The sequence below is a fragment of the Fusarium mangiferae genome (genome assembly GCF_900044065.1).
Source record: "Fusarium mangiferae strain MRC7560 genome assembly, contig: FMAN_scaffold011, whole genome shotgun sequence".
In the NCBI taxonomy this organism is placed as follows: domain Eukaryota; kingdom Fungi; phylum Ascomycota; class Sordariomycetes; order Hypocreales; family Nectriaceae; genus Fusarium; species Fusarium mangiferae.
This window is the reverse complement of record NW_024573931.1, coordinates 1,399,375-1,416,502: the sequence shown is the minus strand read 5'-3', so window position 1 is coordinate 1,416,502 and position 17,128 is coordinate 1,399,375. Positions and strand designations below refer to the sequence as shown.

Sequence of the window (17,128 nt, the reverse complement as noted above, 5' to 3'; positions counted from 1 at the left end):
ACAAAACTGAAGCATGAGATTTGCGACGAATCAGAACACGGAAAGGATTCAAGAGAGGCGAAAGACTGACGTGTGATGGTTGCAATCCTTCAACATCCTCATGCCAAATATGGAAACATCCATCAATTGCCAGTCCCTTGTGTCGATGCCAACCATGCATGCTTAAGTCAAAGAGGAGTACGTACTGCGTCTCACAGGTGGTAAACATCGAGCTGGCCCGTTTTATTACCCAAATTCCATCCTCTATACAAGATACAGACAGTCTCACTTGTTGGTGGTGTTGGCGCACCAAGTGAGACTACTAATGTACGGAGTAGGTAGGCCCTTATTAGCTTCAGAGTCGAAATAAAAAGAGTCTCGATTTGGACAGTCAACATAAACAGCCCTGTAGATCAAGACGAGACGGTGACAGAGACTCCCGAGCATCCTCAACAGTGGAGGCATCCTGCTAAGATTAACAGTTCTTTTTTTGGGAGTACAGACTGCAGACCATGGATAAGCCAAGTTCTGATGCTTATGTAGTTATTAGTGCCGGGTTATCATCCATGGTTTATGGTTCGTTGGTGTTGTCGAGTTGCAGTAGTGGTTTCAGCTGAGAGTCCAGGGCCTTTTTTTTCTTTGGGTGAGTGACTCAGAGTCTCTCAACAGCGAGTGGGTGATAAGAGGCAGCTATCCGTGCTTCAGCAAGTTATCGACGGGTTATAGCCCCCTAGAGCTGTGATCGACAGTACCTCGTCACTGTGGAGAGATCTATTACCGTCCGTTGTGACTTGTAGGGCAGAACAGGGCAGATTGAGCGAGCGAGTGATGTGATCAATTTGGCTGATCGTGTTCCAAGCTTGAATCCTGGTAAAAGTCCATGTCCACGACGCAAATCCAATTGCTTGCGCCAAAAGTATCCACCAACAAACAGCAACCGCTTGCGGCGTTGGGTGGTTGACTCCGTGAATTGATCAACTAATATCCGACTATTCTATACATGACAGTTCTTTTATTAGAGATCTGATACTGCAGAAAAGTTGGTTTGGCTGGATATGGGTAGTATCAGATCCAACGTAGACGGGCATCCGAGATGCGTTGTCTGTACAGATACAGACAGACATTCACTGACATTGACAAAGATATCACGTCTTGTTCATAACGTCCGTCGTTGACAATTAAGTTTAGAGGGAGATTCAGAGTTCACCAACAGTGGACGATGTACCTGAAAAAGAACTAGGAGTGAAAGTTTATTATGTATGTACGAACGGATAACTAAAACTCGACCTGCATCCTCATTCTCGTATTTCTCGTCCCCTCTCGCAATCTTGTCTTGTCTCTATCATCATCCTTGTCCTTGTCCATCTTCCCACTTCCCGCTCTCGCTTGTTCACATTCACGCTCGTTCGTTCGTTTGGTCATTCGCTTTCGTCCCAATTCGGTTGCCCTAATTACACGCGTTAATAACATGCCTAGGTAGGCAGCTTGTTATTATCCATTGGGTACTCTGTTTCAGTGCAAATAAGCCCACCCACCAAGTAACTACTGCCGCTGTGTCTAGGTTCTCCCCCTCCCTGCTGCTCCCACTTACAGCAGACCTTTTCCACTTTGTTTCGATACTGTCCTGACATTCGCCGTCAGGTTTTCGAGAGGCAGAGGCCACTACCAGAGCTGGTTCGTTTTGCTACCTGCATATGGATACCTCCATATATAATTAGAAGCCGTGTAGTGCTGCATCTGCATCTGCATCTGCATTCTCTTGCAATTCCTCTTGCAGCACAGAATCAACCTCAACTCCACACAACATATCTAACCGATACCCTCATAATCACCGAGTCAGTCGGGTCTTACTTAAAGGCTGATAAGATACTCAGTGTTCTCTTGGGCCTTGTATCTTGCCTATGTACCTACGGATACCTCAGTACTTCGTCTACAACGCAAGCCTTTGCCTTTGTCTATCATTTCCCTGCGGACAGGTACGGCAAGGTACTCCCAACTCCCTGCATGTACTGTACCTGGACACAACCTGGAATTGTCCTCCCCCCAGACCCAGCACTACTACCTGCTGCGCTACGGGTACCTACCTACTAGTCATAGTGGCTTTCGGTCCCAAGTCCCCCGCCTCACATCAATTGGACTGGATTTCTTTAATCTTATTCCCTCCCGTTCACTCGCTCGCTGGCTCTGGATGCCACCAACTGCTCTGTTCTGCTCTGCTCTGGTCTTCTCTGCTCCTCTATTGCTACGACGCGACAATCATCGACTTGAGCGGTAATTTACAGCCTTGACCCGCTCGAAGCGTCTCTTGCCGTTCCTTTCTTTATCGCCTCACCTCGTCACCATCATCACCACATCGCACGCACGCACTCACTCACTCACTCACTATTTTTGCCTTCACGATTCTTGCTTACGCCCGAACCCGAACCCGTGCCTCAGAGCCAAGGACCTGAATCTGGATTACCAGACACAAGTGAACTGAACCAAGCCAGCGCCTAACGCCTTGACGCCCTACACTACTACTGTTGTACCGCTCTAACGCCCTTGACGCTACCAATCATCGACCGATCTGTCTCATCCTAGACTGGCGCGCACACTGTTGCCATCGACTCCCTCACTCGCTTGCTCGCTTGCTCGCTTGAGCTTCCCCAGCTCAAGGCTTTGATTTCTAGCTCCTGATCTCTAGCCTCGCATCGCATCGCCATTTCCATCCTGCTGTCGCCTTTCGGCATCGGTCGAGTCGAGACCTTTTCCTCACCCTCCCGCCCGCCTCTCAGAACCCGGCCTCTGTATTATAGCACGGCACGGCTCCGGGTCACCGCTTCAGCGCACCTCGTCGCCGCATCCTCGCTCGACCTCGATTGAGGCTGAGGCTCAGTCATCGTGACTCTGGCAACTGGGCCGGCCCAGCTGTAGTGTCCCTCGTCACCTAACCTCATATTCTTCTACGCTTCCGTTTTCGCTTTCGCAGTCGTCGCTCTCGCTCTTGGCACGCGCAGCCTTTCGCCATGACGTCCGCCGCCTCGAACCCTAATCAGGCCAACCAGCCGGCTCTCCAAATCAATAATGCAGCATCCCCGCCCAGCAAGCGCGATCTTAAATCATGGTGGAAGGGTTTCAAGCTGCCTTCGAAGCACCAGGAACCCCAGGGTAAGATATCTCCCTCCTTCGCTCTTCACTGCGCAACCCTGCCCAGCTTCGAGTCAGAATGTCATAAAGCAACATAGTTTCGTTGCTGTCGCCTGTCGCGATACGCTTTTCGACGATTTTGAATACCTCGGGCCACAGCGCCTCTGGCTGATCACGACTGAATCTGTTGCACCTGCAATGCTCACAGTCACGAAGTCAATATGCACATAGCGCTGCTCCCCCACTTCTTAATGTCTGATCTCTAACTTGCGTGTTTTCAGAAACCCGTCCCCAAGGTATCTTCGGAGTGCCTTTACGGCAAAGTATAACATATGCCAACGTCGCCATCTCGCTCATTGATGAGAATGGACAGAGTTACATCTACGGCTATGTCCCCATTGTCGTCGCAAAATGTGGCGTCTTCCTCAAAGAAAAAGGTTGGTTCTCTTGGCCTGGCTGACAGGGAAATTGTGCTGACGCTTCCTTTCAGCTACCCACGTCGAAGGAATTTTCCGGCTTAGCGGTTCGGAAAAGAGAATAAAGGAGCTTAAGACCATATTCGACTCACCTGACAGATACGGGAAGGGCCTCGTCTGGGATGGATACACTGTACACGATGCTGCCAACGTTCTGCGACGATATCTCAACGACCTCCCCGAACCCGTCGTTCCCCTCGATCTGTACGAAAAGTTCCGCGACCCCCTCCGAGGCGCAACCAAGCAAGCCGTGGGCGATGCAGAGGGGCCTCAATTCGTCGAAAATTTCAACGAGAAAGCTGCCATCTTGCAGTACCAGCGACTCATCACGGAGCTACCACCCTTGAACCGACAGCTACTTCTCTACATTCTCGATCTTCTTGCGGTTTTCGCTGCCAAGGCGGACGAGAATCGCATGAACTCACAAAATCTGGCTGCCATCTTCCAGCCAGGCATGCTCTCGCACCCAGCACATGCCATGGCTCCTGAGGAATACCGACTGAACCAATGTGTTATCATTTTCTTGATCGAGAACCAGGATCACTTCCTTATTGGTATGCAGGGTACCGCTGCTGATGAAAAGACCAAGAAAGAGGTGGAGTCTGGCACACCCAGTGGTCCTCTCACCCCTCAACCTACTCGAAAAACAAGCCTGGGCCGATCGGCGTCCAATGCGAGTGCAGGCGCCAACAGTGTGCGGCGGGATGGCAAACTTCGAAGAAACCGATCCGTGTCGTCACGGAACTCCAGGAACGACGGAAGCTCAACACCCAATAGTCCAGCCTTGACAGCTACGCCAACGACAGGTGGATTGGCCAGAAGCAATACCGTGCCATCCAAGAAATCTCCTGCCATTGGTGCTGGCCGCTTTCAGAGGTCTGATGGGCCAGGGCCCCGTTCTCCTGCCCATCTAGAGCCTTTGACACAAGTCAACCCCACAGAGAGCATAGAACAATCTCCCCAATCGACAAGGTCATCTGATTTCATATCTGGCGGCTACCTCACACCAACGAAGGCTCCTGCATCAGGCCGCAGTCATGAGAGACTACTTGAAGTGCCGCCGGAGTCCTCCACACCATCCAAGGACCGCAATATTCCTAACATCTTCCGTAGCACACCCAACACTGATGCTGGTGACAAGAGACAGCCTAACAAACTGAAGAAAAAGAGGATACCAGGAAGCTTGAACCCAAGTGCTCAGAGTTCTGCTGCCTCTTTGACATACACACATCCGAATGCTGCATCATCACCTGGGGCAGAACTGGCTAACCCGATGGAACATGCTCAGCAGTATGAATCTGGAACTCAGGCATTGCCACAACAACCAGCCCCGATTCTCGAAGAGCGACACAGAGAAGCACTGGAGCAGCAGCAAGAACTACAAGATCGGCCGTCACATGGGCAAAATCCTCATCCCCAAGAAACTTCACTCGCGCATCCTGCTTCTCTGACGCAGCAAAAGAGTGATGTTTCATCTGAGCACACTCCCAGGGCCTCTCAAGCGTCATCAAACCAGAGTCTGCATCCAGATAATACACTGAAGTCGAAAAAGTCACCACCAACGTCTCTGCACTCATCTTTCAACGAAGGCTCGGACTTGGATCAGATTCTTGACGAACAGTCTGTCAGCACTGTTGATCAAACAGAAAAAGAACGAAAGAAGCGTTGGCGGTTGTCGAGGAGTAAGAATGCTGATAACGGCTCCTCTGCCGGTCTCACCTCACCACGCCTTGCCCTTGGGCAGAACGACAATGGCGATGTCAGCAACCTATCAATATCTAGTTCCAGTCATAGGCCTCGAAAGAGCGAGAGCTCTGACCGACCTTACATGGTAAGCGAGGGACAAGGTAGCTTCGATCAGGGCAGAGAAAGTGATTCCAAGGGTCCCATAGGATGGATCAGGAACAAATACCGTGAAGCAAAAGAGAGTGCGGAACAAAGGAGGAATAAGTCTCCTCCTCCGGCTGACCGTCCCGGCCTGGGCGCCTCAAGCTTCCAACCCCGAGGAAAGAGTTTGGAAATTAGAAGAGACGAGCCAGCGCAGCATGCTTCACTTGCAGCAATAGCCGACGCTCCAGCTGTTGCCTCTAACCATGCTGCAGCTCCCGGTCCAGCAATGGGCCCGGCTCCTGCAGCGACACAAGTTCCTCAGACAGCCACAGTTTCAATGGTTCAACCTGAACCCACATCGCCGGTTCAGCCAACCCATCCTCAAGCGCAAGTTCCTCCACCGGCTCAGGTCCAGGCTCAACCTCAACCTCATCCGACAACCCCAGCCCAGCCTCCAATCCAGGAGCAGAGTCAATCTCCAGCTGAACCTAAACTTCAGACAGAATCTCAAAAGCCGCAAAGCCCCCAGACACCTCAGAAAATCATCTCTATGCTCGATGTTGACACGCCACCGGCCGCTGCAGCAGCATCGACTCCTGCCCCAGCCACTGCTTCTGTAACTACGCAACCGCAGGCGGAGGAATTGAAACATGTTCAAGAACAGCCACAGCCCCTGTTGGCACAGGAGCCAAAAGCAGAGGAAGAGCCAGTTCAGGCCACTGAACATCCGGCGGTGATATCGCCTGTGCAGCCCGAACAAGTACAGCCTGAGCAACAGCAAGTAAAGTCAGAGTCAGAGACACCAAAGCAGGAGCAATAGGATGAGAAAAGCGTTCTAGTTGAAATAGGAGGAGTATTTTGGAATGGTTGAAGTAGTATCACGGCACAATAGCCTTTTCTTTTTAGTTTATTTTAGGGAGAATGAGACGGACGTCATGATGAATATGCGGGAGACGGGTTTATCGACTGAACCCTACTTAGACTCTCTGCCACCCTTATAAGTCGATTACATGTATGTAATGTAGCCTAGTGTGATGGTGAGCTTTATTTCATTTGAGCGGGTGGAGGAGTATAGTCAAGGAGTACAGGTTACTACAACAAAGATATGACATCCAAGCAGTTTCATGGTTTGATGCATACGCTGCTTAAGGGCTTACCATCGACGAAGCACGATATTTCTATGGTACACTCTTAGTATACATTTAATATTCATACAAAATTTGGACGGCCAATCTATGCCTCCTTCACTAGGGGTGCGTTATCGTAAATACCAGTGTCCCACACAATCATCTTTCCTGATCGTCGCCAATCTTCGTTAAACAAACCATTGAAGCCCTTCCAAACAGGGCGCACCTGTGTGAGGCCGAGAGCCTGCGCCTCCGGGGTCTTGACAAAGTCCTGTAGCCATGGCTCGATACCGTCGAAACCGACGATGTAGCGAGGGGCGACAAGCGACTTTTCTGGTCCAAAGAGCTCCGAAGTAAGGAAGGGAATGGGGTTGTCGTAAAAGCGATCAGCCTCGTCACGATAGTTCTCCCGCTCAGGAGTGTTTGGCTCAGTGTGAAGAGGTGGTTCACAAGTGAGGGCGTAAGCTCGAAGACCAGGGTATACTAGATGGGATCGCCAAGGGGTAGAATGGCAAGGCATGAGAAAAAGGGCGAATAACTCTTGGTCTTTCTCAGGGCCAACAGAAAAGCGAGAAGTTTGGGCGAGTTGAACTGAGTCTGAATGGATGCGTTCGTACTCATGACGAAGGTATGTAAGAACATTGAGGGGGGCTGGTTGGTGGAAGAAAGATAGGTATCCTGCGAGAAAGACGTTGACGCTCAGGGCAGCCAAGAGATAGTGTTTATTCCGGATTTGAGGCCGAGGACGGGGGTTGTTAGTGGTGGCATGTGGCTGGAAAGTGAAGAATGAGGCGGCAACGGGAGCGGAGAGGATGCTGAGTGTTGGAAGAAGAGGATAGATGAAGCGAACCTCCTTATGAGAGATGAGTGAAAGCGCGCCGATAGTTGTGAAGACGGTATATGCGAGTGTCTTGAGTGTATTGGACTGGCTCGTTGATGAGGCAAATGCACTCGGCTTGTACAGAGCCAAAATTGCAAAAGGAAGACTAGTGGTGCAGATTAGGGGGAGACCCTGGAGAATGTAATAGTGCCATGGGTTGCGGCCGTAGAACACGGCGAGGGATTTGGAGAGGTTGAAGTTGAGGAAGTTGTACGCAGGGAATGTCCAAAAGCCAAAATATAGACGATCTGATGCGATTGATATAACCAAGATTAGAGAACCGCCGAGAATTGCCTCGCGAATCAATGCAAACACAGTAGAAACGGTGAGCGGTGAAGAACCTTGTAGTGAGATTCGGGTGAGAGTGAAGAAGACAATGGTGGCCCAGATGAGAACGTTAGTCGGTCGAAGAACGACGGCCAATGCTGCCAGGCACAGAGAAGCACGAATGGACCAGAGACTCCTAAGAACAGGCGTGGATTTGGGATTCTCCTTGGTTGTCTGTACAGCACCGACAAGTTCCCAAGGCCAGTAATACAACGCCATAACAGTGAGAGTCGTTTCAAGAGAGTTGGAAAAGGTACGTGTAGAGCAGTACCATTGCCAGGGGTTGAAGAGTTGAAGAAAGAGCTGACGCATCAAGTCAGTCGGCGGTTTGGAAACTTGGATATATAGCTTACTGCAAAGAAAGAGACATTACTATTAGCCCCATAGATAGACACGGCGAATTGCCAGGTGTACCAGTCACCAAGACCAGCAATCACGGCCTGAAGGGCTTTTGGGGCCGCGACGAGGATGGCAGCGCGGAGGATGCCTGTAGGGAGGATGTGGCTGGATATGAAGTCTGCGATGAGATAGACCCCGGCAAAGAGAGCTGGGTGGAGAGAGGTTCTGAGTTGGTGTTTCCATTCCTAACAAATTCTGTAAGTGGCTATAACTGACTGTGAACGTAGGGTATAGTATAATAGCTGGTATGCTGTAAATGGTGTTTTGCCACCTCGCAACCGGTAAAACAGCCACATATTGAAAGGGAAGAACACGCATGAGTGTTTGTACGACAGGTAGATATAAGCAGAAGATAAAAACAAACATACCCAAGTTAACCATGCACCGCTCCTGGAGCCAAAGGCCAAATCCCAAGCTGGCTCAAGAGATTGGAAGTACTCATCTGGCTGGAAAAAGGTAGCTATCCACCAAGCATTGATGAGCCGAATGACAATGATATCACGCAGGAAAACAGACCGATTCCTCTTATTCCGAGCCTCGTCCAATAATTTCCTTGAAACTGTTGCGGACGACATTATTGATGTCCACTGAGCTGATGACCAAGTATAGTGCGTCCTCCATACCATAGGGGCTGGACTATTCTAAGGAGACAGCTGTTTATTGTGGGAGTGTGGCTCAGACGCTGATTGGCTGCTAATTGGTTGGCAACGTTCTGTCATGTGGCGGCGCTGGCCACAAGCCACAGTGTGGATGGCACAGCGTATGGTGGTTCATCGTGGAGCAGGAAAAGAAGCCTCTATTTAATTAACTAGATATTAATAACTGAGGATTAGACCGTCTCTGGGGTTGGGACCTGGTGTGATTTAAAGACGAACTGTGCTATATGTACCCATGGTGGTTAACCTCAGTTCTACTTCGGTACAACAAACACCGAGAAAACATATTTCTGCTACTGTAAAAAAAAAAAAAAAAAAACCCCCCTCTCTAAGCCATGACATATTTATCTTTGGCTACATCATGAAACCAAATACTGCATATGTAATTCTGGCGGCTCAGGCGGAGTTAAGACAGTTCCGCTGATAAATGGCGGAGCTGGCGGAACGGGCGGCATCTGGCGGTAAAGGATAAGACCAAAGATAGACGCAAGCTGGGAACACGATGGGAAATGGCATTGGTTGGTTGTCTATCTAAATACTCCATCGATATCAATTGACAGGTTGGGGGTCACATGAGGGTGAGAAGTTGTTACTCAATAGCAAGCAAATAGTTTTGGATTTGGTTGCGTGTTGCGTGTTGGCACTTTTGATGGCTGCAGTAGAAGAACCGAGACAAACTCTGTTTTCAGAGAGGAAGTAGGCGTAGGCTCTATACGGCCGATACACAGCAGTTACCTACACAAAGTATAATGACATACTATGTAGATTATCATCTGGCATGATCACAGTAATAGAGATTTCTTCATTGGTTATCCAAGAAATAGGGTCGTCGGTCAAGTCTAGACCTGCATTGAACCCATGTCAGGTGGTTCTAGAGCCCCTCATTCCCCTCACCTCTCAGCCTCTCCCCAGATTATGTTGTGACCGAGTTCACAGAGCAGAGCCTCTTTTAACTCATGATGGATGCACGTCATGTCCAATGAAACGATGCCGGGCAATTTAAAATTTGCGGCGCAGACAAAATAAAAGTAATTCGACCACTACCACGAAAGGAAAGGAAGTGATCTAGATTTGGAGAAGCGGCACATGTACGTACATACGTACATCCATTGTCTTGGTTCACGACCGGTAATAGTTAAGCGATGGCATGCCCCTCTCCATCATGTCATGACAAGACCAGACCAGACCAGACCAGACACTCGCTCACTGTATAAACTGAACACGGGCATCTCGGCCGTGGCGGGAGGTCATCCGCCCAATTCCGCCCTGGCCTCTCACCCAATCAGCTTCGTCACAACCTCAACTTCGCAACATCACGCCCGCACACTCCCACGCTTGGTCGCTCCCACTTGCACTTAGGGGTATAGTGTCGACAAACAACTCTAGATGCGGCCTTGGTTTTGCTGTAATAATTACCTAAGAAATCACATCTTGTCTCTTTTCCTGTCCGCAACAAGCCTCCGCTTGCCGACAACCGTCAACCGTCAACCCGCTATCGGTCCTTAAAGAGCAGCCATGTTGTCCTCAAACTTTGAATTGTTCTTGCCTTCTCTCTATTCAATTCACCAACAAGAAGTACCTTGATTCACGATATCCTCACTTCCTACCTTGCTACTCTTGTTGCTTACTCTACTTTACCAACCACAACAACAACCCCAATTGACGTCACATCCCAATCACAATGTCTCCCCACGCTGAAAAGGCCGTCTCTCGGTTCCACGCAACCTCTACCGAGAAGGCCATCGCCATTGAGGAGGAGTACGCCGCTCACAACTACCACCCTCTCCCCGTGGTCTTCTCCCGCGCTGAGGGCATCAACGTCTGGGATCCTGAGGGCCGCCACTACTACGACTTCCTCTCTGCCTACAGCGCCGTCAACCAGGGCCACTGCCACCCCGAGCTCGTCAAGACTCTTGCCGAGCAGGCTGGTCGATTGACCCTCAGCTCCAGAGCCTTCTACAACGATGTCTTCCCCAAGTGGGCTGAGAAGGTCCGCAGCGTTTTCGGCTACGACATGGTTCTGCCCATGTGCACTGGAGCTGAAGCCGTCGAGACTGCTATCAAGATCGCCCGCAAGTGGGCGTACAAGGTCAAGGGTGTTCCTCAGGAGAAGGCTTGGATCTTTGGTGTTTCCGAGAACTTCCACGGTCGAACCGTAAGTTCCAATATTCCTAAAAGGTAGAAGCAATGTTGCTAACATGCTCCAGATGACCGCCATTACTCTGTCGGTCGACCCCGAATCAAGAGAAAACTACGGCCCTTATGTCCCCAATGTTGGTGCTTTCAACCCCACCACTGGCAAGGCCATCCGATACAACAACATTGCCGATCTCGAGGAGGTTCTTGAGGCTCACGGCAAGGAAACTGCTGCTTTCATCTGCGAGCCCATCCAGGGTGAGGCTGGTGTTGTTGTCCCCGATGAGGATTACCTCGCAAAGGTCCAGGCTCTCTGCACCAAGCACAACGTTTTGTTCATCTGCGACGAGATCCAGACTGGTATCGGCCGAACTGGGCGCATGCTCTGCTCCCAGTGGGCCAACATCAAGCCCGACCTCGTTACCCTCGGAAAGGCCATCTCTGGTGGCATGTACCCTGTGAGCTGCGTTCTCAGCAGCAAGGAGGTCATGCTGGTCGTCGAGCCCGGCACTCACGGTTCTACCTACGGTGGCAACCCTCTCGGCTGTGCCGTCTCGATCCGCGCTCTTGAGATTATGGAAGAGGAGGATCTTACCGCCAAGGCTGAGAAGCTCGGTAACATGTTCCGCGATGGCCTCAAGGCTCTCAACACCCCTATCCTCAAGGTGATCCGAGGAAAGGGTCTCCTCAACGCTGTTGTCATCGACGAGTCTGCCGCCAACGGCCGAACTGCCTGGGATCTGTGCCTGCTACTCAAGAGCAAGGGTCTTCTTGCCAAGCCCACTCACGGCGACATCATCCGCTTTGCGCCTCCTCTGGTGATCAGTGAAGAGGAGCTTCGAAAGGGTCTCGAGATTATCTCTGAGGCTATCAAGGAGCTTCCCAATGTTGAGCGAGCCCAGGGCCACTAGGCGCAGCCTAAACTTCAAGGATATGGACATGATGGGAAAACAAGGGAAAACGGCGTTCACGATTTATAAATAGGCACCGGGTATTATGCCTGGAAGCCATAGCGAGATGATTGATGTGTGTTCGGACTGCATAGCCAGTGAACAGCACTCTGGCAGGCGTTTGGGATTCCATGTCGGCTAGAAAGCCTTGTACAAGTTGAATACCCCGATTGAATAAAAATGCTGAAATGATCTATATGTTACTCTGCTGTACATGGTGCTATCTCTAAGTGATTGATAAAATGAAAGACTTGGCCAGCCGAGCTCTAGGTGAGGAAGATATGACGCCTCGTCATGGCCACAACCCAATCATTTCAACATGTTGTCATCAGAGCAGACTGGTAGTTAGTGGTCTGCACAAGAGCACTGGTCTTTCCCCAACAGTGTTCCCTATATGGCTTAACACGGCAGATCGATCAGCCATGAGATCGCCGTCCATCATGAGACAAATGCAGGCAGATACATACATGAACAATGTTACATAAGTTACCTGGCAAGACATCTTAGTAATCTTGGAGACTCAACCTATGTTGCAATCGACAAGGAAAACGACGTGTGGGTAACAGCTGACTGTGCTGGCCAAGTTACTGTCTTGGTATGCTGCTCCGAGGTACGTCTCTGACTCGTTGCAGTTGATTTACCATGAGACGACGTAATGATGGTTCTGCGCAGGAATACTTTCATGACTCGCATCACCGGAGAAAAGGGACATTTCTGAAAACCCAACATACGATAACACCTGTAACAGTGAAACCCGTGATCGGATCCGTGTCTTCCGTCCGGTGGATCTTGAAACACGGCGTTACGGAGCCCGAAGCACGGCGAAAAGGCCGGTGTAAAGCCGCCGATTCGACGGATCCTTCAGCGGCATTTGGGGCGGTGACATACGACATCCAATTGCAATTGATGTATGAGGGGCTCAAAGAGTGCTCACTGTAACGCAGCAGCCCTTACGAATCATGCACTGTACATATTTGTTGAACGCGTGGCATGCGGTATTGGATGTGGGGATTGCTGGACGGTCATGCTGGGTGCCTGTTTGAGGCCTGATACATGAAGTATCGCCCGTACTGTTGGTTACTTGAAGGATACTACGGTTGAAGGTGGTGGGGATGGGGCCATTCATGATAGGCAGAGGCAATCTTTCACATTATCTGGGCCGATCGTATGTTGACCCGATTGATAGAGACGACGTTGTGTTACGGGAGGATCATTGTCTCGTGAAACTCGCAGAATGCGACTCGACGTGAGCAAGTTACAGATTGAGCAAACTGCAGGAGGTAGAATCACATACATGAACAATCAGTATGTACGCAATGAAGAGAGAAAGCATGAGTGGCTGCGTTAACATTGGAGGGATGAGAAGAGTTTATCGATGAGTAGATCCACGTGTTTGGAGTGTGGTTGGTTGACTGTTTAGCCAGGCACACAAGGGCAGAATGATCGTGGGGGTTAATGGCAGAGGACTCCATCCAATTCGAGGTCGTAATCTGTCGATTCATGAGGACGCATCTCGGGGACTTTGGTGTGTGATCCTGAATTCTCGGTATGCCGAACTGAGAAGGCAGAGAGGCACATGTCCAACACACCTCATCCATGATAAGAGAAATATCGGGGTTCAACATGAGAGATAAAGAAAGCAATGGATCGATCACTTCTCCAGGTTTTCACTAACTCGATTGAGATGCATCGGGAACGCCAAGAGATAGATGGTCGAAGCGTATCATACTGGTAACTATCAGACAGGAAACTTGAGTGACCTAACTAGAGAAACTAAACATTCGAGGCTAGACTTGCCCATGCCCGCGTCACTATCCCATACTCCTTTGTTAGTAGTATGGGAGTAATTCAGCACATGATGCCTTTTTTTTTTCTTCTTTCTTTTCTTTTTAGAGTTGACAAGGCAACATGCTCCCTTGTTCTAGCGGCTTTCAAGCACCCAGTCGGTCAAGGAACAGGGGGATAGTTGCTGATCTAACTAGGACGAGAAGATGACGATCTGGGTGTGAGTGATGACGGTATTTGTGTTTGTGTTTGTATTTGTATTGTTCTTTATGCTTAGTTAGCTGTCCTAAATTGACTCGACTGTACCTCTATTGCTAAGGAATCATCACGACTCGTGTGTTCAGTTGACGGGATAATGGAAATAGGTGCTCTGTTCCTGGCTTGTCCTGTCTACTAATGTTACCATGTCTCACCAGTTTCAATGCCATCATCAATATCCGGAAACATCACTCTCACCATGATCCGATTAGTTCAAAGGTCGCCCACCCTTTTCCTAGACTCGAGTCCTACTGCTAGCTAACTAACTAACTCAAAAAGTCGGGGAAACCTCACGGGCCTCGTCTGCCTGGTTTCCAAAAAAGGAAGACAACTTGCATGGTAGGGGTACTGTTGTACCTCTATGCGGCATGGGCATGGACACGATAATGATAAGGATAATGCTCTTGATAATGCTCTTTGGCCGGGCGAATCTCTCGTGGGCTTGTTTCGATAAGAATAAAACCATGCTGCGGTGCATTATAGAGCAATGGAGCGCCTCCTATTGCGAGCGAGCGAGCATCCGCTGACGCCATGCGCTTTGCGTGACCGGCATCGAATTACAGTATTAATAACAGTTATTTCGCCATCCGAGCTCTCTATGTCTTCCATGAGCACGAGCTTGGCTCTAACTTGATCTTGCCCAAACAAGGGAGGTCAAGATTTATCTGCGACAAGATCAAAAGTGTTTGGTCCTTTTTGCCGGACCGGAGCTTGTCCTATCTTCTTGTCCAGACTATCAGCGACGATCAGCCAATGTTTCTCACTGGGCTGGTCGCACCTCGTGGCAGGGAGCGCTATAGCGGGCCATGGCGTAGATGGAGAAACATGCCCGACCAGTCTTGATTTGAAGGGGGGGGCTGATAGCAGTCAGTTGAGGTGGTGAGAGCATGAGAACGCTTAGTTAGTACTTGGAGAGTACAGTCACTACATACATGCATTAGTACCATGACTGCGATCGATGTTCAATGCTTCAAGTCTCGTAAACTTGGCTGGCGTAAAACAAGCCAATTCAAGGTTGTTCAAGACTTGATTGACATTGTCATGTTTCATCCTCCACTTCCCAGGTCCAGGTTTCAGAACATGCTACCTCTAAAGCTTCCGGAGAAAGTGGACGCGTGAGAGAGGCTCAGTGGGGCCGGGCGACCTCGGCACCCATAACCTTGTATCCCCGTCCGTGAGCCAGCGTGGGTACAGTCAGTATATGTATGTACCTGTGTGTCGTGGTATCTGTTCGTACCTCAAGCCAGTTCAAGGCTAATGACTACTATAGTACATACTTAATGATGATTGTTACAGCCTACAATGACGGGATGTTTTGACCAAATTGAGTTTGAGTTTAGGAAGAAGAGGCTTTCTCCCTTATTGTTCAAAGATCAGATGCATCACATCATCGGGGCTCAGGCAACAACAACAACAACAACACCTCCTCACGAGGCACTCACAACGTTAAAAGGAGGAGTTGAAGGCGGTCGAGCTTGACCCGGAATAGCTTAGCTTAGCGTGTACCATTGTACTTTCAGTTTATCGTTATCATGCACCGCATGATTCCTCTTTGTTTTTTTTTAGACTGACTTGGGTGTGCTTGTTGGAGATGGAGAAAAGTGGCTGCGGCGGTCGTCGGCTGTTTTCCTTTTCTACCTTGATGCACAGAGTAGAGTGAGTGACTTGACTTGACTCACTGAGTCACTGATTCATTCATCCATCGCTTGGCTCTTCCAGGTTTTGTCTCTTCTCATCCCGCTCTTGTCTTTGATCCCCTGGTCTTGTTTTGGACTTGGGTGTATCACGGGGTCACCCAAAAGTGATCGATTAGCCTCTAGGTCATCATCCCCCGCAAAACAGACCCTCTTTGATCATTGTCTCTTAATTATTAGGTATGTCTAGTTAACGGTATGTATTATTATCTGCTGTCAGACAGTCAGAGTCACTTACTCACTGCTTCTGCAATCTCCAATGATCCCCCCCTGCGTGAATGTGAGTGTGTCTCAGTCGTCCACACCCACTCGTGAGGCTGTCATTCTGAGCCAAGTTGAGATGTACTTGCGACTTGAGGCTTATTCCCACATAGATCGCATGTAGCCCCTTGACACTCAACATCCTTGTCGATTGGAGATTCTCCAGGACCCTCTGACGCCTGCGGCAGTTCACACGCTAATAAACAGGTACGGTACAGTACCCATGGGTTACCTTACTTTGAATGGATGGAAGCTTTGGAGCTTGGAGCTAAGCAACCTGCGCTGCCTGAGGTAACGCGCCCCCTACAGCCAGGCTAGTTACAGGCTACCGTCCTGGACAGTCAGTGCACGCAGCCATTCTCCATTTTTCCCCTTCTAGAAAACCGACCTTAACTGGGCTTGATTCGTACCGGTCATTCACTTCACCTCTCATCATAATAACTTGGTACCTACCTAGGTATTCACTTTCCACTTTGTTATCTCTATCATCCTTTTTTTAGTTTTTAGTTTTCTCTTTCTTTTCTTTACATGGGACTTTATCTTGTTTGCCTCAATTAACCTTCTGTACTCTGTGCTTTGTTGTTATTCTTGCTCGCACAGCATCTGTTCGACCACCGCCTAGCTCTCTCGTGCACCTACATCACAATAGTCGGTGCCAGAGTTGCGCCTAGGGCGTGTGTGACGCAACCCCGATCAGCCTGTCCCGACCTCTTGACTTGGAGCCTTGGACTGTCTCTGTACTCCCGTCTGTACCTACAGCACGGAAAGACACTACACCCCATTCAGCAACACGTACGAATCTCCAACCTGCATAATTCTAGACTCTGGGCATTGCCAATACACTCGAGGTGCACGATAACATCAAACCATCCCATCCCTCCCTTCCATTGAGTCACCGCTGTCGTCCGCCTCTCTAACCGCCCTATCCGCGTCCACGGTTTTGGGGGGGGCGATTATCTCCGATCACGCTCATCCTCCTCCCTAAGTTAAAAACGAGTACGGACGGCCCTCGACTCAGGTCAACGGTTGGCGCTCGTATAACGTCTCAGATTGGATCGTTTCCAAAGGCCTAAAGCTTCGCTTCAGTGCCGTGTTAGTCACCTGGCCTGGCCGTCAACATACCCCCCGGTCTTGCCAGGCTTATCGGTATCCATCCAGTCAGTCAGTGTAAGGATAGTGTCCAGTTAGTCCTAGGTACAGTACAGTGCGGTACCCTACCCTGGGGAGAAAGATTAAACGACCCC

General features: G+C 49.8%; 3 protein-coding genes across 3 annotated transcripts; 2 read left to right on the top strand and 1 right to left on the bottom strand.

Moving 5' to 3' along the window:
* Positions 1-2,984: 2,984 nt before the first annotated feature.
* Positions 2,985-6,231, top strand: FMAN_10289 (uncharacterized protein; the record flags this gene model as incomplete). Its single annotated transcript, XM_041820948.1, has 3 exons — positions 2,985-3,126; positions 3,387-3,542; positions 3,596-6,231. 3 exons carry the CDS (start codon positions 2,985-2,987, stop codon positions 6,229-6,231), a joined length of 2,934 nt encoding a protein of 977 aa, XP_041686777.1.
* Positions 6,232-6,644: 413 nt separating this feature from the next.
* FMAN_10288 (uncharacterized protein) lies at positions 6,645-8,719 on the bottom strand (the record flags this gene model as incomplete). The annotated part of the gene is made up of 3 exons (XM_041820947.1): positions 6,645-8,048; positions 8,099-8,329; positions 8,513-8,719. The coding sequence occupies 3 exons, from the start codon at positions 8,717-8,719 to the stop codon at positions 6,645-6,647; spliced, it is 1,842 nt and encodes a 613-aa protein (XP_041686776.1).
* Positions 8,720-10,481: 1,762 nt separating this feature from the next.
* On the top strand, positions 10,482-11,847 carry FMAN_10287 (putative ornithine aminotransferase; the record flags this gene model as incomplete). The annotated part of the gene is made up of 2 exons (XM_041820946.1): positions 10,482-10,955; positions 11,008-11,847. 2 exons carry the CDS (start codon positions 10,482-10,484, stop codon positions 11,845-11,847), a joined length of 1,314 nt encoding a protein of 437 aa, XP_041686775.1.
* Positions 11,848-17,128: the final 5,281 nt, after the last annotated feature.